This window comes from Protomyctophum parallelum (assembly GCF_964188405.1).
Source record: "Protomyctophum parallelum genome assembly, chromosome: 7".
In the NCBI taxonomy this organism is placed as follows: domain Eukaryota; kingdom Metazoa; phylum Chordata; class Actinopteri; order Myctophiformes; family Myctophidae; genus Protomyctophum; species Protomyctophum parallelum.
Genome location: NC_139705.1, coordinates 10,132,129 through 10,154,248, shown reverse-complemented (window position 1 = coordinate 10,154,248; position 22,120 = coordinate 10,132,129). Strand labels below are relative to the sequence as shown.

Sequence of the window (22,120 nt, the reverse complement as noted above, 5' to 3'; positions counted from 1 at the left end):
AACGGGTAAGTCCCACATGTACACGTACAGTAGGCCTACTACTACATATCTGAATCTCCTTCTCTCCCACTGAAGTCCTATTATCGTAGCCTATACAGATTCTATGATCATGTTGAAAAGTAGCAGTCCAAGGTTTGGTTGTCGTGGATTTTGTTCTTAGGAAATAAAACTCAGAAAGAATATTAATCTAAATATTAAACATAATCAATAACTTGGTAATTTAGGCAAGTTCACAAATATCGAATAGTCCAGATTTGCTTTTCTTCCCCTTCTTCAAATCCCCCCTTCTTCAAATCCAATAATCATATTAGTTCGGGGCCTGTGGAAAATGTTAAGACTGCTATCTGGCTTTTTTGTTTAAAGCAAGTGAAATTAAGTTAATCCAATGTTCTTCCTCCTCCATTAGTAGAGCCAACTCTAAAGGTCCTAAACACTTTATGTCCATCTAAAGCAATATATAATGTGTCATTCACTTTGGATAACCGGGTTTCAGAATAAACAAAACAAAGAAATCTGCATTTGTTTTTAGGGCCCAGTCTTAACTATAATCTAGTTTATCCTTAGATAAAATATTAAAGACATTTATATGAATAAGCCCCAAGCCCTTTTAGCGTGTTAACCCATTTAGGACTACGATTCTAAAAATGCTTTCTAAATCCTGATCTAAGATCTGAAAAGCTTCAAATATTTATTCAATAACGAGAAAACATTGCATGGATGCACCTGGGACATATCCGATTCCTCAGTGATGTATCCCAACTTCCCAAGGTCATCAGGGTTTCGGGTCTCGCAACATCATACCCCTCACTCAGGTGACCCAGCCGGGGTGATCAAGTCCCGACTTACGTCCCAGTAGCTACCCTCGATCAGTCCCATTAGGGAAAGACCAGGGTCACACAATCCATTGCTCTGGAACTACTCTACCAGGACTGGGAGGTAGATCAATCTGGCGCGTGGAAGGAATAGGCAAAAACAACATCTCACCAGGTCCAAATTACAAAAATGACCAAAGATTACAAACAAATTATGTTGCTACGCACATACTGTACATATACACACTGTACTAAAATAGGTTCCCGTCTTAAAAGGTAAAGTTACAAACAGGGGTTCAGTTTGAGACTCCAGGACTAGATTAGATAATTGAATTGTAGGAATTAGAAAGTAGAGTGCATACCTCCCTTTACATATGCAATTTCCACCTGTGACATATGTGACTGTGATTTTGACTGTGATGTGACCCTGACCTCTGATAATGTTTGAGCCGAAACGTAACGTGCCTAGAGAGGCTGGTACTGGCTCACCTGAAAACCTGCCTACCCCCGACCCTGGACCCTCATCAGTATGCCTACCGTCACAACAGGTCAACTGAGGATGCCATCTCCACTGCAATTCACACTGCCCTCACTCACCTGGAACTCACCAACACCTATGTAAGGATGCTGTTCATTGATTTCAGCTCCACATTCAATACCATCATCCCCTCTAAACTGGTCATCAAACTTCACCACCTTGGCATCAGTACCACACTCTGCAACTGGATTTTGGACTTTCTGACCAACAGACCCCAGTCTGTTAGGTTGGATAATCACACCTCCTCCACCCTGACACTGAACACCGGCGTACCACAGGGCTGTGTGCTTAGTCCTCTCCTCTACTCCCTCTTCACCTTTGACTGCGTTCCAGTGCATGGCTCCAACACCATCATCAAGTTTGCGGATGACACCATGGTGGTAGGCCTGATTAAGAACAATAACGAGTCGGCCTACAGGGAGGAGGTCCAGCACCTGGCCGCGTGGTGCGCTGACAATAATTTGGCTCTCAACACCACGAAGACCAAGGAGCTAATTGTGGACTATAGGAGAACTAACCGCTGTGACCACACCCCGATCCACATCAACGGGCGGTGGTGGAGCGGGTGTCCAGCTTCAAGTTCCTGGGTGTTCACCTCTCTGAGGACCTCTCATGGGCTCTCAACTGCTCCACCCTGTTCAAGAAGGCGCAGCAGCGTCTATATTTCCTAAGGAGACTGAGGAAGGCTCACCTTGATCCCCGAATTCTGGTGAACTTTTACCGCTGCACCATTGAGAGCATCTTGACAAACTGCATCTCAGTGTGGTACAACAGCTGCACAGTGTCTGATCGGAAGGCCTTGCAACGGGTAGTAAAAACGGCCCAGTACATCATTGGCCACCCAACTCCCGTCCATTGAGGATCTACAGCGCCAAAGATGTCTGCGTAGGGCGAGAGGCATCCTGAAAGACCCCTCTCATCCAAACCACAGACTCTTTACCCTTCTTCCATCCGGGAGGCGCTATAGGTCTATTGGTTCCCGCACTAGTAGGCTCAGGAACAGCTTCTTTCCTGTTGCTGTCTCCCTGCTGAACTCTGCCCCTCTTCAATGACACTGAACAATGATACCCCCTTCCGTCCCCCCTTCCTCCTTCCCATCTGAACTCTCATGCTCACACCATACATACACTAGCATGTCATGGCTTATGTATGCTGGCTTGTGTGGGTGGGTGTGTATATATGCATACTCCTCATTTATATTTATACTTCATTGTCTATTTTTCTATTTATTTCCTTTATTATATATTACTGTACATACTGTACATTCTGTACATTCAACAAGTGTATTTATTTCCATTATTGCATTACTGTATTGCACTCTGGTTGGACGCCACTATTCATTTCATTGTCAAAGTATTTGTATACTATGTGCAGTGACAATAAATTGAATCTAATCTAATCAAGTTAATGGGCATACTGATCATTCCCGACAGGTTTGATGTACCGGTAAAGCCACCTATCCATTCTCTAGTGTTACTACAAACAAATGGAATGTGGTGAAAACATGTATACAGTATATCTCATGGAAAATCTCATTAAGGGCAGCTGGGCCTCAAATCTCAATATCATTGAGTATAAATTCAGTTGTTCCGATGGCACCAGCCAGGAAGCCGCCATGCACATAGAATGTTTCATAGAAATTCCGTCATGGACCAACTGCCATATGGTATGAAGGGCATGGCAACACCAAGTCTGCAACATATGTGCTCGTTAGTGGAGTGAGACAAAACAACCAACTAAGTTATCAAAAATGTACAGCTTTTATTGTGTATTTGTTTTCAATACATTGAAATAACTTTGTTTTATAACATTTATAATATATGGTCTTTCAAGACGACTTTCGTACTTGGATTCTTATTCCAAGCATGGACAGTAGTGCTTTCTGGAAGATGGTAGGATATTCAAAGAACAGCATAGAAAATACCCCACTTAAAAGTAAGATACAGAAGAATCCTTTCTACCATGCAATACAATGCAGATAACTTTGGTATATTTCAACAGTGGCAAAAGGATGATGGCAACAGAACACATTTCAGTTTAATTCAAAAAGGAGAAAATTAGTTTTTTGACCCTTTGTGGCACAATTAAGGGTTAGGGTTGGAGCTGACATTAAAATGTAGGGTTGGGTTTGATTTGGGGTGTTTGTTGGCATTCTGCTGTCATGTAGACATTCAATGGTAAAGTGTACTGATGTGAATGTGAGAATGATCGTGAGACTGTAGACACTGAAGGTAATACTAATGTCCACAATGGACCTGCTCATACAGTACATACAGTAGATAGCCTCATTAAGAAAGGCACAGTTTCAACATAATGACATATGGTGGGAATAGTACTGCGTGTTATTGTTGATACTTTGTTGCAGAACAAAACAGTTTTGTACTTGACAGTTCAGATTTGCATTCGTCCAGATCAAAGAGTCAGAAAACAGATTTTCTGTGCCAGTGTAATAGCAGTTGTGCAGTGCTGTCAAATAATAGACACTTTTAGAACCGTATTATGACTAGCAATAAACATGCATGCATAAATTATTACATGATCCAAGATCTGGTCAAAATGTAATTCAGTTATTGTTTACAAAGACATTCCCCCTCTCAAGCAAATGGAGAGAAAGAGGACAATATGTTACCTCCGACAACATCGACAAGACCTGAAATTACCCTCGACATTGAACCCTGGCCCCTAAAATTGACCCATGATCCTAACCCATGCACAACTTTTACATAACCCCTGAACCTATTTAAAAACTGGCAGGACAATACTAAATAGATAAAGTTTTTATAGTAAAATTACATTCAAAGAGTTAAACCCATAAGAGAATCCATCAAATGTAGAGAAGAGTAGATCACTGTCAGGAAGTGGAAAGTTTGGACCGGAGTCAAGGATTTAGAGGTCGGCCGTGACTAAGTAGTTTCCATCTTTGGGTTTTCACTTGACTTGTGAAGTGAATGAAATCCACTCGTGCCTATTCATTTGTACGTGTATTAGCAGTGAGGCCTTCTGCTAAATTATACTGTAGCTGATGAGTCATTTGTGTGAACTATACTAGCTAACGCTTGTACATTTTGTTTCTTTAAATAATTCAATGTGATTTCCACATGCACACGTAGGCCTACAGTACATAAATATATAATTATTCACAGCAGCTTGATCAATTAGAGTCATGTCTCTAAAGGTAACGCTCTCCAACAACACGTAGAATTATTCTGTAATATGTAATCAACTTAAAACCACCTGAAGAAATATGTGTTTTCAAACAACACAAAATGCATTATTATTATTATTATTATTTCAGAATGAAGCCATCAGAACCCTCACAGATTATCTATCTATCCATCTAATAAATCAATAGATGGTTTGAAAAAAGGTGAGGTTGGTGGGCAGGGCTTTTTATTAAAGAGCAATTGCACCTAGAAGAGGAATTGAACATGGTTGTGTTTGGCCCGTCACAAAAACTGTAATATCAAAGCTCAATATAAAAATAACCGTGGAAACAACAACCTGTGTGGAGTGTTTGGTAGGTGACATCATGCCCATTTTCCTCTGAGCAATGCATCTCAAAACCTACAGGTTTGTTTGGAAGGTCTTATTGCCTTATATTAGACAGGAGCTGTTATTGCATCGTTAAAAAGAGTCCCAGGAACCTCATATCTAAAGTAAACCAAACATAAACAATAAATCAAACAGCCTAACCCTAAATCCAACATACCCTAAAAACACGCCTCAATTTTGAAACCAAACAGTGTATCCCTAAACCAAACATACCCTAAATCTAAACCAGACATACCCTAACTCTAAACCAGACATACCCTAATTCTAAACCACACATACCCTAACTCTAAACCACACATACCCTAATTCTAAACCACTCATACCCCAACTCTAAACCAGCCATTGCCGTACAGTACCTCTGAATCAACACAGATCACATCAAATAGACATGGCTCCACAGGACCCAGGAAGAACATGATTCCCAGCATGCCCCATACACACTGTAGCTCTCTGAACCAACAGACAAAACAAAGAAAAATATATATTTCTGTCAAAGTAAAGTAAAGTGTTGTTGCCAACCGGGAACTGAGGAGAGGGGAGTAACGCTCAATGGAATTGACTACAGTAACTATCTATAGGTAAAATATTGATCGATGAATCTGGATTGATTTATATGTGTCAAGTCGCATCATACATTGCAGTAAAAGTTCAACTGCATTTTCCCACACCCTATGAAAGGGTTTCTATGTCTACATTTTATCCTTTTTAGTTATTGAAGGATTAGGAATAATCCCTTCATTCCCCATTGTCATCCTTTCTTCTTTATCATCTTCTTAAACCTTTCAGCAGAGCAGACTGGATACACTCTTGACTACAGAGAGAGAGGAAGAGGGGGGAAGCTTAGACAAATGTTTACAGAAATTGCACAGAATCTTCAAAAGTACTAAATACAGGCAGAAGGCAGGGTCTAGTGGGGCCATACGTAATGATTGATTTTATGTGTGTGATATTTACCAGGTTCTGTCAGCGTTTCTTTCTCCAGTTGAATGTTAGGCAAACAGAAGATGGATGACGCTAAAACACAACAATCACAAATAAATACTTATATTAATATAATGCATGCATATAATATACAACCAAATACAAGAAAATTATTCTGCTATATAAATAGTATTTCAGAAAACTTAGGTCAGGATTAAGGAGGCGTTTTTAGAATCAACTTTCTGAAGAGTTGACTTTCTGAAGTGTGTGTGTGTGTGTGTGTGTGTGTGTGTGTGTGCTCGCGCACTTACTGTCAGGCAGTTTTACAATTTGATCTCCGAGGTTGCTGAAGTATTGATGACTCATTGACTCCTCTGCTGACAATCTCTTTTTCCCTTCAAACTGAACACACAAACACCAAAGTACAATTGCCTAGTTAAAAATCATAGTAATCATTAGTAAATCATTAGTAAAGTAAAGACCAAATAGTATGCGGCATGCGCTGGGGATCCAAACATCTTCTCTTATGGGGGTCCCTGGCATATCTTTTCAAATGGGGGTCCGCGGGCTAATAAGTGTCAATTTGTTGGTCCTTGACATGAAAAGGTTTGAAGCCGGCGGGGAGGGTGATATTGGTCATTGCATGTCCTGCCAGCAGGGAGTGTTGGGCGGGAGGATTGGGAGGAGTGGTCCTACGTCCTCCCGGCGGGGGCTCCTCACTAGCAGGTGAGTCAGTGTGATGCAACAGCAGTGACAACACAGAAACGAGTGTGGGGAGGAATTAATTGGCATAACGACTAAATTGCTGAGAAAAATGGGTAAAACATATAATAATTGGCTACTCTAAATTTAAAAAGGAACAGAAAAAAATAACAAAGTACGGCTTAATGCATCTCTCAGGTGAGAGAATCTGCATTTATTTTACAGTACCTTGATTCATATTGCATGCAGATAATTTGTAAATCAAACCAAATGTTTTTTCCACTTCCCTTTTCTTAAGCGTTATGGTTGTGATTATTTAATGAGTGAATCAAAGAGAAAGTAGAGTGAGGAAGTGATGGTGGTACATACCTTCAGTAACTTGGAGAGGAGGTCCACACCTTCACTGTCTAGCCTGGACACACACACACACACACAAAAACACACTTACGCCAGGGCTCCACTGGGCGCGTTGCGTCTCCGTCGCGTCCTGCTCGCGTCAACGTCACGCTAGAGGTGCTCCACCGCAGGCTTTTGAAAACTGCGCGTCAGCAACATTCTTTTATACATGACTGGACGCGTACGTGCGTCAAAAAACGAACCGGGGCAATTTTTTTGTCACCGAACGCAGCACAACGCAACGCAACGCGGGCAGTGGAGCCACCCTCCATTGATTAAAAGGGAACATTCCCGACGCTGAGGGAGACGCGACGCAGACGCGACGCAGACGCGCCCAGTGGAGCCCTGGCGTTACAGTATGACACAATATGACAATATTATCTTTTTTCTTCTGCTTCCTCCTCCCCATCCCCATCCGTGTGTGTGTGACGTACGTGAGTAGGGACCCAAAACCACCTGTCGACGAACCGTGACAGCTGAGCTAAAGGAGATGAACCTTACATGGGACGAGGTACAACATGCAGCACAAGACAGGTCCCACACGAAGAGGATTAAGTAAGTGTGTGTGTATGTGTACTTACCGAGGTGTGTGGTCCATCATTCTCTCTGCGCAGTAGCGAGGAAAGTTGAACGACCTAAACTCTTCATTACGACGGATACCAGACCAGCTGTCCTCTGTGGGAGTTCCTACATATGCCAGTGCACACACACACACACACACACACACACCAGTAAATTCAAGGATAAGATCCTAGATCAGCAACATTTCATTCAACTTAAGGCCGTTTCAGACGGAGAGTGAGTGACGCACAGGCGTTCTCGCCTGCATCAGGTTCGCGAGGGGGCGCGGGACACGTGGTGTGATCACCACCATCCAGGACTAGTCGCCCCTGGATGCATGCACAAACAAGCAATTGCATGGTACCGCGATCGCCGCTTGCGTCAACGCTCCACAACTTCTCCACACACGTTCAAAATAAACATAGTCCGGCAGCCGAGGTGGACTCACTGGACTGGTGGGAAATTTGGTATTTTCGTATTTATTAGCCTAAAATGTATTGGCCTAAAATAATCACCAAGACATTCTACCATTCATCACGACGACACTCTTAGGTATGTGCTTGCACAAAGGAACTTACATCTTATCCTGTGTTATGATAAACTATATACATACATTCATGAATCCACTTGCTGACTGCCGAGTCTGTCACTATTGGGCAATTTCTTTATAGGGGTTTCTTTTGACCCTACCATTAATTTAACATCCTATGGCAGGCAAAAATGTAAAACTTTCCTTTTCTTTAAGTATCCTTTCCTTTTCTTTATGTCAAACTAGGGGATTTTCATGATTCTGAATCCAAGCATTAGTTTTGCACAAAATACACTCCTTGGGCTAAGAACTGCCATAGACATCATGACAAATGTGATGAGGTCAGCACATTTTGGGCACATTTGGGCAAGTGGCTATGGCTGCTTTTAGCCCAAGGAGTGTATTTTGTGCAAAACTAATGCTTGGAATGGATTCAGAATCACGAATAACCCCTAGTTTGACATGTCACATGCTACTTAAAGCATAAGGAAAGTATGACATTTTTGCCTGCCATAGGACGTTAATGGGAGGGTCACAAGAAACCCCTATAAAATAATTGCCCAATAGTGACAGCCGGTCAGCAAGTGGATTCGGACAATATTTTAGGCCAATAAAAAAAAAGACTTTATACCAAATTCCCCACTTTAAACAAAAGAAGCCTGTCGGCTGTCGGACTAACACGCCTCTCATTGAAAATGTATTACCAAGGTGCGTCTGTCACTCCCTGTCTGAAACGGCCATTGAACGAAGTAGTCAGAAACATTGGTCCTAGTGTGTGTGTGTGTGTGTGTGTGTGTGTGTGTGTGTGTGCGCATTGTACCCAGTAGTTTGAAGATAAAGTGCAGTTCTTCTTCCACTGTAGATCCTGGAAACAGTGGTCTGCCTGTCGACATCTCATAGAAAATACATCCCACGCCCCTGTAGACGCATTGCAAGACAAGCTTTTCCACAGTACCACAGAATGTTTCCTAGCATTTCTGCATTTTCACTTGCTTATGTACAGTATCGTACCCTACAGATCATTCCCACCAAATGTCATGAAAACACACCCATCTGTTCTTGATTTTGACTTTGACCGTAGTAATGTCCTCGACCTATTCGACTCGTTAATCATATCTTTGGGGCAGCCAGCCGCAGCCTACTGCCAGTTGTTGTTGTGGGCAGTGCAATGAATAAACTAGAAAAAGTGCCCTTCTGGGCACAGGTCTCCACCAGGTTATCCACAGATCCGTGCAGTTAGAGGTAAAAACACTTTTCGGCCAGTTATAGCGCCACCTTGAGGTTGAGTTGAAATTGTTCATGTGGCATTTTGTCCTCGGCCTAGTGGGAATGTGGGTGCACAATTTCACGGAAATCACGCGATGTGTTCATGATTTGCAGCATTTTGTTTGAAACTGAGCACTCCTGTGAACTTTGGAAGCCAATCTTAACCAATCAGGATGGAGTGTGAGAAATCTGAAAGACCGGTTTGGTTGAATGGCTCTAGAGAGACTGTGTACCAATTTGCGTGATGTTTGGACAAAATCTGTAGGTGTGCTGTGCAAAAACTTGTTTTGCACAAAGCGGCCTCCTGGTGGCGCTATAACAGGCCGTTCTGGAAGGTTTGGGGCAGAGGTTCATCGTTGGCATCCAGGGAGTGCGTGTGCAAAATTTGGCATTGACCGGGTTAACGTTGGCCGAGATTAGCTGCTAACGGACGGACACACACACACACACACACACACACACACACACACACACACACACACACACACACGGACGGACGGACGGAGTGCAAAACATACTCTCTCCCCATGCCTTCGGCCTGGTGGAGACAATAAGTCTTTACTACTAATGGTAGTAGCGCTAACACATGTCAGTATAGAGCACCGAAGTCTGACGTCACTTTCAGTAAATACACAGGTTCATGTATTTTTGAGTGGTGCAACCACTCCTACAACCAGCTTGCAATGTCCTCGTACGTGTTTGTGTGTCTGTGTGTGTGTCTGTGTGTGTGAGCATGAGTATGTGACTTAAAAATAGCAGTAGGGGGCGCCAGAAACAGTGAGAGGGGTAGTGACTCTAATGAGAGAGAGTGAGAGAGGTAGTGACTCTAATGAGAGAGAGAGATAGAGAGAGAGAGAGGGGGGGGGGGGGGGGGGGAATTGCACCACTCAGTTCACACGTGTGTGATTTTTTATTTGCATTGTAATCCCCATAGGGCGATTTTAGGTCGCTTCATAAGAACTGTGTTTTAAAAATAAACCGACCACCCTGGCCTTTCTGTCAGGGGAGTGGCTGTGCGTCGTTAATGATGTCCATTCATATTTGATACAGCCAGTTTCTGGAGAAAATTGAATTAAATTGGCCGCAAAAGCCTTGAAACTACATATGAAGGCAATGTCGCTGCTAATATACGTCATGCCCAGCTGTCAACACATTGCGTTCCTGAGATTCCTTGTTGACGTAAGCTCAGCTGGTGGTGACTCAACTCGTACTAACCACGAAACATTAAATATCAATCAAATTAACGCTTATTTTGTTACTCTTTGGGTATTTGTACATTTCCACCTTCAGTCGATGCTTCATATCCATAATGAGTGAAAAGGCCGGGGTGATCGGTTTATTTTTCAAACACAGTTCTTATATGAGGTGATCTAAAATCCCCCTATGGAGATTACAATGCAAATAAAAAGTACATGAACCTGGGGACTGACGCCCTCTACTGACAGTGACGTCAGGACTTCGGCGCTCTATAGCCAGCAGCAGCAATTCATAGTACTCACCACATATCTATGTGTGTAGAGTAGTCTGTAGTCCCCAGCAACACATCAGGGGGACGGTACCATAACGTCACTACTTCGTTAGAGAACGTTTTAGTTGGAATGGATTTTGCTCTCGCCAAACCTGACACAAACGACGTTCAGTCAACCGTGAAACCTACTAAATGTGCATATAAATCGATTTCCACTGTCTGTCTGTCTGTTGTAATAGTACAGCATAAAATCATTCTTATCCACTTAAACTCCAGGATTCCCAGGGCTCTATGCTAGCCTCCTCCTGTTTTCGTTTTCGGTCTACATTAAACACAGCCGAAAACAACCAATGCACAAGCTCGCAACCTGGTGAGTTGTGATCTTGTACATCTACTATTTTCACTGAATGTTAGCCCCTAAATAGGCATTCTAGAATTCAAGTAGGGAGTTGATATGGCAACGATATGGCAGTAAATGTGTCAATTCTACTTCTAGTTAATTAGGAAACATTATAAAACAGATGTCATAATAATTTTCACTACAGCACAAACTAGTTGTTATGGCGTTTCATATAAAAGTATGGCAGTAAAATGTATCAATTCCAGTTCTGTGAGCTTTATTATCTCTTATCTCCCATCTCACATGCACTCTGTTTACCGAAGTCAGCTAGTTTCAGTTCTCCCTTGTCATTGATCAAGAGGTTTTGTGGCTTTAAGTCTCTGTGAAGAATCTTTCGATTGTGGCAAAATTTTAAACCTCGCAGTAACTGGAACAGAAACAGCTGCAGAGAGGAAAAATAAAGTAAATGTTAATTGACCAATTCAGTTCCAAGTGAAGTCTTTAAAAAATAAAAGGTTTATAATGTATATCTTCACACAACTTTACCCTATGGTTCTCTTTTCTATAACTTAAACTTAAAGGACCACTTCTCAACCTATCTTCATATAATTGGTCCTCACTAATGTTCATGATAAAATGCCACAATATCTTTTCTGTGTCTCATGGGAGGGCTGTGGGCAGTTCAGAAACCCAACATCATCGATGGGGAATCCAAGCTAATAGAAACTGGAGGCTTTCTATCGTAGAAAGCCTCCAGTTAGTATAGAGGGTATGCACATGCATAAAGTGAGGGGCAAATCGAGTGGCAAAGTGAGTTTAATGTTGTTTAACGTCGTTTAATGCAATCATATTGGACTTTTCTGTTTGGATGTATGGGCTGTCAAGGACGGAAAGTTATTTTTTGGCACTCAGTGGGCGTTCCCGCATAACTTCCTGGTTTGATGATGATGTCACACGCATACCCTCTATTCCTGAAAAGTTGCAACGTGATAATGGAAGCCATTATTCTCACAATAATACACATGCCCACAGCCCTTTTTTGTATTTTATCATGAAAATAGTGAGGACCAATTATATGAAGATTATATGAAGGTTGAAAGGTGTTGAAGTGGTCCTTTAACTAAGAGACAAAGGATGTTCCTGTATTGAAGAATAATAAACGTTATTTTACCTTTACATTGTTGACATGGATGCAGTTTCCACAGTCATCCAAGTACTGCTTCAAATCCTTGTCCTGAAGCACGCACGCACACGCACACGCACACACACACACACACAGAGAGAGAGAAAAGTAAATAAATGAATGTCTAGGTTATTATTATTGCCCAATTTAGTTAGGCAATTCTCGTACCCATTGTTCATTCATTGTGGCCATTGTTAGGATACTTGTACCTGCACTTTCCATTATCATATACTAGCAGTAGCATATACTTGGAGCATAGTCTATCCCCCTCTTTGAAACTAGCTCAAAGAGGGAGATAGACACTCACCTTACACACTTCCACTTGGTTTGAGCATAGATATATGAATAATACTGGAGGCGAGGGGAATCCCGGTGCCGTCTCTATTTATACTAGTCCTTACCCGTTCTGAATATATGAACAGCAAATGATATTTAGTGTGGGTAATGCGATGTAATAGATCAAATTACTGATAGGCAGGGAATCATTTACAGATGATCTTGGGAAGTTGGGGACTGTAGGACATAATGTTATAGTTGTAGATTTTCCTATGCAAGTCAATGGGAAAAAATATTCACTAATAGATGCTGTAGTGCAATAATAAGTACACCATTGATGTGTGATGTATATTTGTTGTCTCCACCAGGCCGAAGGCATGTGGGGAGAGTATGTTTTGCACTCCGTCCGTCCGTTTGTGTGTCCGTCCGTCCGTCCGTCCGTGTGTCCGTGACAGGCTAATCTCGGCCACCGTTAACCCGGTCGATGCCAAATTTTGCACACACACTCCCTGGATGCCAACGATGAACCTCTGCCCCAAACTTTCCAGAACGGCCTGTTATAGCGCCACCAAGAGGCCGCTTTGTGCAAAAACTTCACCGTTAACCCGGTCGATGCCAAATTTTGCACACACACTCCCTGGATGCCAACGATGAACCTCTGCCCCAAACTTTCCAGAACGGCCTGTTATAGCGCCACCAAGAGGCCGCTTTGTGCAAAACAAGTTTTTGCACAGTACACCTACAGATTTTGTCCAAACATCACGCAAATTGGTACACAGTCTCTCTAGAGCCATTCAACGAAACGGGTCTTTCAGATTTATCACACTCCATCCTGATTGGTTAAGATTGGCTTCCAAAGTTCACAGGAGTGCTCAGTTTCAAACAAAATGCTGCAAATCATGAACACATCGCGTGATTTCCGTGAAATTGTGCACCCACATTCCCACTAGGCCGAGGACGAAATGCCACATGAACAATTTCAACTCAGCCTCAAGGTGGCGCTATAACTGGCCGAAAAGTGTTTTTACCTCTAACTGCACGGATCTGTGGATAACCTGGTGGAGACCTGTGCCCGGAAGGGCACTTTTTCTAGTTGGTAATATTCTGCATAGAAATAAAGCTATTGAATATTTTCACTTTCGGTGTTGCACTTTTTAGACGGTCCCTATAACCGCTCAGCTGACCGTCTGCTGCCCATATAGATGCATTATAATCTACTGTGTTAAAGTCGGAGGTTGGCTTTTTGGGCTTCAAATCAAGTTGCAGTTTTTTGTGCTTTATCTAATCAGGATAAGAATGAGACGTTTTTTGTGATTTAGGAATGTTTCGTTCCTGAGTACTCAAGTGGTGTCGACAGGGCAGCCAAACGTTAGTCATTGCATTTGTCTGTATGTATTTTATCATTGTATTTTACGGGATGTGTGTTTCCCTTCCGTCGAGTGGTGGCTTAATTTATTGATATGTTCTGATCCAACAGAGCCACCCCGATAGATAATCATTCCGTTGTGATCGTGGCCGTGCTGTTCAATGTTTCACATTAGGTGCAGGAAAGATGAGATCTGTAACTGCGCGACGCGCGTCGTCAGTGACCAGGCGTGTCACCCGCGTTTGGTTTGAAGTTATAATATGAAGTGACGTTCAAACATTGCATTGCAAGAAGTGGTCGCGCACACATACGCACACACAGCTTAAGTAGTTTACACACACGCTCACAGCGAAAGTAGTCTGCACACACACGCACGCACACACACACACTAATCCAGCCAGGCAAGGGCAGAAGGTTCCTATTATAACGACAGTGGGTGCCCTACCTCAGAGTAGCCTGCGCACACGCTTTTAGCGAGGTGCTAAGCAAGGGTTGTTTTGGTATCTCAATCAATCCGTCCACTCCATGTGCGTGCGCACGTGCACTCTTTACGTGCGCGGCTGCACGCTGTTTCACCCACGTTTGGTTAAAAGTTATATCAAGTGATCCAACAGAGCCACCCCGATAGTTAATCATTCCGTTGTGATCGTGGCCGTGTTGTTCAATGTTTCACATTAGGTGCAGGAAAGATGAGATCTGTAACTGCGCGACGCGCGTCGTCAGTGACCAGGCGTGTCACCCGCGTTTGGTTTGAAGTTATAATATGAAGTGACGTTCAAACATTGCATTGCAAAGTGGTTAAATAACCTTAGTAGGCTATGCGCCGTGTGTAACAGCTGCCTGTCTGCCACAATGGTGCTTGCGCTGTGTGTGGTTTGAATCGTCAATCGCCTGTCTGTGCAAAGGGGGAGGGGCCTGAGGTGGTGTACTGTGGAGCAGATCAGCGCAACTTTGCCCGTGGGATCGTGTGGTGATGTAAAAACAATATCTGTACAGTAAATATGACAGTAGCGTCGGTAAAATGTAGCCTAGCTGGATTCTGGGAGCGTGCAGATTTTTTTTGGCATGGAGAGATGTGTGCTAATAGTGTGGCTCGGTCGGAGATAGACCACGGACAAATAAACGGGTTTTTATTCACTAATAAATTCATTATGAATCTTATTGGAAAAATGGCTTCGTTAAGACCTCCATATTATTATGGTCAATGCCTGTGTGAAAAGTGGGAGCGATTGGTGCAGGCAATGAGGAGATAAGGTGGTGTTTCTGACATTCAGACAGACATTCAGACAGACATTCAGACATTCGCTCAATTATAGTATGATGATATCTATGCTCAAACCAAGTGGAAGTGTGTAGGGCGAGTGACGAGGGCTTAGTTTAAAAAAGGGCCTATGAGTGAGGAGGACTATGAATCATCAGGGAGACAGGGATCCATTATATGGGGATTTATATCCCCCATTTTATATCTATCTCCAACATACTTCTTTGGGTGACAGGAGTTAAGGCCTTTATCTGTGGACATTCATTGTGTGTGTGTGTGTGTGTGTGTGTCTCACCAGATATTCAAACACCAGTGTAAGAGTCTTCTCTGTGTGGATGATGTCATGTAGCGTGACAATGTTGGCATGTTTTAAATCCTTCAGCAGTGACACTAAAAGGAAAGACAAACAGGTGAAATGTGACATTCTGCATAATGAGTACTTTTACTTTTAGTACCTATTAAGTATATTTTTATACCCTTTCACCTAGGTACATTTTGACTTTTACTTTCAACAGTGCTATTAACACTGAGGTATTGATACTTTTACTTAAGTAAAGAACCTTCTCTGATGGCAGTGCAGGGTGCTCCCTCCTCATGTTCCAATCTGATTTCCTTCAGAGCAACAAGGTTGTCTGTCAGTTTACTCTTTCCCTTATAAACCGTAGCATAAGTCCCCTAGAGAGATAGACAGACAGAGTGAGAGTTAATGATAAAACTACAAGATTATGCAAGTAAAACTCTTAAGGTTTAAAGGTCAGGTGTCAGTGTAAGGAGTCAGAAGTAGCAGTCGTATATACCTCTCCCAGTTTGTCCAGCTTAACATAAGTCTCCAGTTTCCCAAAACCAATCTCTGACTGCGGAAGACAGACAATGAGACACAGACAGGCAGAAAGACAAAAGGGTATGATTATCTTATAGCATTGACAAAGAAAAAAAATGCTTGTTTCTCAGTTGGCTGAGAAATGTTTTTCCGCACTCAGATCGTTTTCCTTGTGATGCCTGTTAATGTTGTTCCTGTCCTGTCATCTTTGCAGTATTATTAATGCAAATACACACTTTGTTTATTTAAATGAAAGGGAAACCAAAGTGTTGCCACACCACTGACTTGAGGGAGGCAGGAGGATTTTCGATCTCCGGTAGTGGCTGCTGTAGGCGGGTATATTAAAGTTCATGCAACAAGCCAACAGGAACTAGAAAAACAGCCTTGGGCAGTTTCGACTTTTGTTTTGACAGTTAAATGCTAGAGATGGTCAAATACAGATTGTATCAGATGATTCTCCAGATCATCACAAGATTGGCTCATTGAAGTGTGGGACAAGTACTGCTAAAGTAATGACACTATACATATAAGTATAGTGTAGTAGCGTATGTAGAATACAGCATACTACAAGGTTCACTTCTCCTCCGCTCCAAAACGACACTCCACAATGGTTCAGGGGTACCTGTGGTACCTCTCACTTCCTCCCACTACAAACAGGCCTGGATTCCCAGGCCCTTTTTGGAACTAAGCCCTCGCCCTACACACTTCCACTTGGTTTGAGCATAGATATATAAATAATAGAGACGGCATCGGGATTCCCCTCGCCTCCAGTGCCGTCTCTATTATTCATATATCTATTCTCAAACCAAGTGGAAGTGTGTAGGGCGAGTGGCGAGGAGCTAGTTTAAAAAAGGGGGACATTGTACCTTTGTCTTAAAACACATGCACAGCAGGCCTATGTGTTTGCTGTGTGTTGCTGATGTTTGCCATGCGTCTGTTGAACTTGGTTTAATGTAAGTTCCAGTGTTTTACTTCGGGTGACGTGGTTTATGTTTAAGAATAGATTAATTTTATTTGAACGGATATACAGCAGAGTAAAGTACTGTAGATACCAGTGAAACGCGTCGTAGTCTTCTACTAAGAGGTTGTTCCTTCAGGTTAAACTTCTCCAGGTAGCCATCGGGGAGTCTGATATCAGCTGGTAATGATAGACGCTTGTTAATGTCCTGAAAAGAAAAACACACACACACACACACACACACACACACACACAAACACACACACACACACACACACACACACACACACACACACACACACACACACACACACACACACACACACACACACACACACTATATAATCATACATTTTAACTGACCTAGTAACTAAAGTTTTCAACTAAATGTAGTGAAGTAAAAGTATAGTATTTGCAACCGAGATGTAGTGGAGAAGAAGTAAAAGTATTGGAAATACTCAAGTAAAGTTAAGTATAAAGACCTAATTGTACCTAAGAAACTGTACTTTTACTAGTACAGTTTCTGTGTGTGTGTGTGTGTGTGTGTGTGTGTGCGCGGACCTCAGTATTCTTGTTGCGGAGGCGGAGCCTAACAGGACTGTGGTCATCTGAGTTCTGATCACTCTCCCCATCAGAACGCATTTTAACATCTTCATGGACAATCTCTACACACACACAAAGAATACACTTAGTGGACATAATCAAACATCTCAATAAAATCTCAATATTGACAATGTGACGCTATTTTGGGGATGACTACTGGTTTACAAGTAACAATACTTCATTATTACTATACTTTCATAATGTAGATATGAGAAAATAGTGTTTAACACATAGCCCTAACCCAGAAAATAGTCAATTTACTATAATCCAGGATTTAAGAACAGGAAAAGGCCACATTTTAGCTACTTCATAATGCTACGATACAGTATCAATATATTATAGCAATATACTGTATCACAGCTCTACCAGCAAAAACAAAGACCAGCATCAGAGAGGCCTACGTCTTCGTCCAGTAAAATCTGAAATGACTGCGCACCGCCGGCTGTGGGATAACGAGATCATACAATATGTTTCTGTGTTTGCTGAGAACGTAAAATGAGGAAATGGGACACCAGCACATCACTGGCTGTTTGCAGTGGGATTGTCGCTCATGTGCATTTCATGTGAAGGCAGGCAGGCAGGCAGTCAGTTACTGGCATTGGCAAACTATTGGTCAACCCACACAGGGTAATTGCAGAAATGGGTAAAAGAATACAAAAATAAATGGTAATTTGAAAAAAAAGAAAAAGAGGGCTTTTTTCCCCATAGGGCTCTAGTTAGTACACAGTAAAATCCTCAGTGTTAATTTATCCATTTGAAAGTCCTATAGCAGTGGGCAGCATCAATACAGCGTCTGTATGGAGCTGTTGTTAGGGGTTAAGTAACCTGAAAGAGAGCTTTTCTGGGCATAGAGGGGTGGAACGAACGAGCGCGGTTCACCAACCTACAGTATGAGCCGGCTTCAACTCCCCTCCCCAGTAGAACGCAGCGGAGAATATTGACGTCACCAAATTTGGAGTGACGCCCCTCTGCACTCAGCGAAATACAAGGTTCACTCCCACTCCTATGCCTCTTTTCCTGCTTCGCTCACCCAGGCTTTTTTTCCCTTGCGGTCCCGAGGCTAGGACTTAAGTGACTGCTATGGGATACTTCAACACATATACCAGGTGGAACAGGGGCTGAACCACTGACCTTCCAATTCCCAGGAGGCCTCTGTACCCACTCAGACACTCTATAGAAGTAGTACAGTATACAATAGTAGTAGTACCTAGTCTGTGGTGGAGGAAGGAGCTCAGACTTCTTCCCAAGCGTCTTGGTCTCCTCAGGGAGGAACTGTATGACTGGAGGACCGAGTGGAGAGAACTTCCTCGACCTAAAACACTGACTTGACCTGACTCCACCTCTTGAGAGAGGAGAAAAAAAGAGAGACAAAGGTGAGAGGATGAAGAATCCTAAAGCTGAATTCTAGTAATCCAATTCCTGCTCACTCGTCTTGCTCACGCACACTCCGTCACTCTAGCATGGCGGTGTTACGGTGCAATTGGTGACCTGCCAAAATTGACAATTGTGTGAACATCACATAACGTCAGTGTCCGAATGTAAATCATTGCAGTTTGTTTATTAGCAGAGTTCAACCAAGTTAGGCCAAGCATTTAAAGACCATGTAAGTTCTGTGAAGTCCACAAGATGGTCACATATCTCGGCAGGTCACCAATTTCACCGTAACACCGCCATGCTGGAGGACAGATGACGGAGGAAGCGAGAAATTCGAGTATTGGAATTTGGCTTAAAGAAAAAAGCAAACCCAATCAAAGAAATAAAACAATGAATCAATGGTGAATGAGTTAAAAATGTGTATGCGTGTGTGTATTATGTAGTTACCGGTGTCGCTGTGTGATGTTACGTCTTGTTTGGCTGTTTCGCTGATGGTCCTCTCCCAACCCCCTGCCCCACCCCTCTCTGCAGTGCCTGACAGCTGGCGTTTGATCTTCCTCATACTCTCCATTGGGGGCGTCAGCGCACCTGTACAGGTAATCATTCTTTGATTACATTCTGGTCATTTCTGTGTCAGACATAATAGTACAATGGAGAGTACACCAGTGTTGTTTTTGGCAGCAAATTTCTATTTTAGTTTTAGTCATAGTCTCTTGAATAGTTTTCAATTAGTTTTAGTCACAATTTTGTCACCTGGAATGTGTTCGTGTTAGTTTAGTTTTAGTCGACTAAATATACAGGTGATTTAGTCGACTAAAATGTGTTTTGGTGGGCCTTGATGCCGTCGTAATGACTGATTTTACACTTGCTGAAAATAGCCGATCTACAAGCTCACAAAGCTTGTAGATCTGCTATTTTCAGCATGCAAACAAGTGTAAAATGACTTATACTGGATCTCTTGTCCACTATTCCCTTCCTAACATTTTAGTCTAGTTTTTATTTGTTGACGAAATTGTCAGTATATTTGTTCTTAGTCATCGTAGCTTAGTTTTCATTTAGTTTCCATTTAGTTTTTGTCAGTGAAAAAAGGTAGTCAACGAACATTTTTCGTCTTCGTCTACGAAATCAACACAGTAGTACACACTATTCCTATAAAAGATCATGGAAGAAGGAAATGCACATTTGAGAAGCACTGGCGTATATCACTTTGCCGTTTTAAATGAAAGCAAATGTAAATCTGTGCTACTGTGCTTATATTAGTTTCTGCCTCTGGTGTTGTCATGGTGATGCTATTTCTGTCAACCATACAGTAGGTGCTTGTCTACATGTACATTTTTGGAATTTTATGCTTTATTTAGAGATGGGAAACCAAGAGCAGAGAGAGGGGAGTCATGACAGGAGTCTGATTTGATGCGGATGCAGAGTTGATGCACCAACTGGCTGTGACATAAGGCTCCCCACTAAAGTATGAAGTTGAACATTTACAACAATTTAAAAAAGGATCTAACTGTAGTGGGTTGGTTGAGACATGGGGGCAGCTGTACTAAATGTCTCATGCCAGTTTTCAGTAATCTCTCAAGACAGATTCAGCAGCCAGCAGGGGAAAATATATTTTTCCACTCCAAAGGGTTCCCTGATTGGTTTTAAGTAACTTCTATTGTGAAGGTCATGTACATGAGCAGAACAAGATCTACAGTAGATATTGGATGATTTGTGCAGAATGAGTACACATCACCCACTTAATATGTTGCTTTTTTTGTTGTTGCTCAGTAGCATGGGCAGATCATTTTTTTAACAAGTAATCACCCAACTAGTTAGCACAATTGCCCATATGAACTCTAAACACTTTACAGATCATTGAGCGCACACAAGTTTTTCACCCCTGTGTACCCCTGTGGTACATCGGCTGTAGTGTGTGACGTATTCAGCACCATGGACAGTTCCTTGAAAATATGGCCTATATACATTAAATAAGTAGTCTAACCTGTACAGCAGTGACAGTCCTACTGTATATGAACTGTATACAAATCAACTTTTATCATGCAGCATGCCTATCATTTGCTGAAATGATACAGCCAAAAGCTGCATCAAAATGAATTAGCTATTATAAGGAATAGCTGTTGCTCTCTGTCTCCCTCGTCCCTGTCTGTTGGTTGAGAGAAAATAGACACAGGAAGCAAGTTGGAAAGCACACTACTTTACTGCATTAACTTAACTGGAATTCTGTCTGTAATTTAATGAACTTGTGTCGTTGTGTGTAGCCTTTCTGACCCACACACTCGGCCTATGAGATTCTTTGGCTCTATTGACTCCAATTGTTACTCTGCATAGCATTCACCTTAATTAATACCCCTGAAGATTCCATTGTTGTTGCATATTGTCCCTTGTGTCCAGTGTGTCCGAATCAACAGAATAAACCGCCTCATATCCAATACCAGTAGGTCTAATTCATGGAAACGTCAAATAGGAAATAGGAATGTATTATCATTGGTATTATCACATAAATTGACCTTTTCAGTACCATCTGGCAAACAAAATGAAAAAATATATTATTATATATATATATTATTATATATACATAATGCATGCCATCCATGTATAATTATGTAGAATCACCATGGGTCCAAGCAACCATGAGTCCACAGTAACTTTAACTCGTTAGTTAGCCAATAGTGAGTGTATTGTAACAATTAGCTGGCAAGCTAACCAATCAATACATCTACAATAAGGATTAGCTATAGTTTGCCAGCCAATCAGTGTCCACAATACGCGTTAACCGGTAGCAATAAGCTAGCATACAGGTAAAGGGGCATAAATAATACAAGTCCAAATGCTGCTAAACCAGCAGCTGCTGGCTTAATTGTCGGCAACGGACACACACAACACGTATCTGCAGTTTAATTTGGACATTGCAAGACGTACGTTACAGAGCTTCAACATATAATGCCGATCGATCAGTAAGAAGATATTATGCCATGGCCAGTTATAACGGCGTTACGGCGTATGAAGTGGAATATTAAATTAATGGCACGCACGTATACCATCGCACTGTACAGGCTGTTGTAGTTCACTCACCGGATGGGGATTGTCTTTATAGCGTGGTGTTGTATGTAATCTTTTAGTCCCAGAAGTCTTCAGCCATGACCGCGCGCTGTCAGTCAGTCAGTCTGTCTGTCTGTCTGTCTGTCTGTCTG

General features: G+C 42.2%; 1 protein-coding gene across 1 annotated transcript; it reads right to left on the bottom strand.

Moving 5' to 3' along the window:
- Window positions 1-3,114: 3,114 nt before the first annotated feature.
- On the bottom strand, window positions 3,115-22,120 carry LOC310862288 (cyclin-dependent kinase 16-like). The gene is made up of 17 exons (XM_083770111.1): window positions 22,002-22,120; window positions 19,374-19,514; window positions 18,760-18,894; window positions 17,511-17,614; window positions 17,044-17,157; window positions 15,969-16,025; window positions 15,732-15,846; window positions 15,467-15,561; window positions 12,257-12,319; window positions 11,404-11,527; window positions 10,777-10,897; window positions 8,832-8,929; window positions 7,503-7,608; window positions 6,895-6,937; window positions 6,135-6,225; window positions 5,857-5,916; window positions 3,115-5,713 (listed from the first exon to the last, which is right to left on the bottom strand). The coding sequence occupies exons 2-17, from the start codon at window positions 19,495-19,497 to the stop codon at window positions 5,685-5,687; spliced, it is 1,479 nt and encodes a 492-aa protein (XP_083626237.1). The 5' UTR covers window positions 19,498-19,514; window positions 22,002-22,120; the 3' UTR covers window positions 3,115-5,684.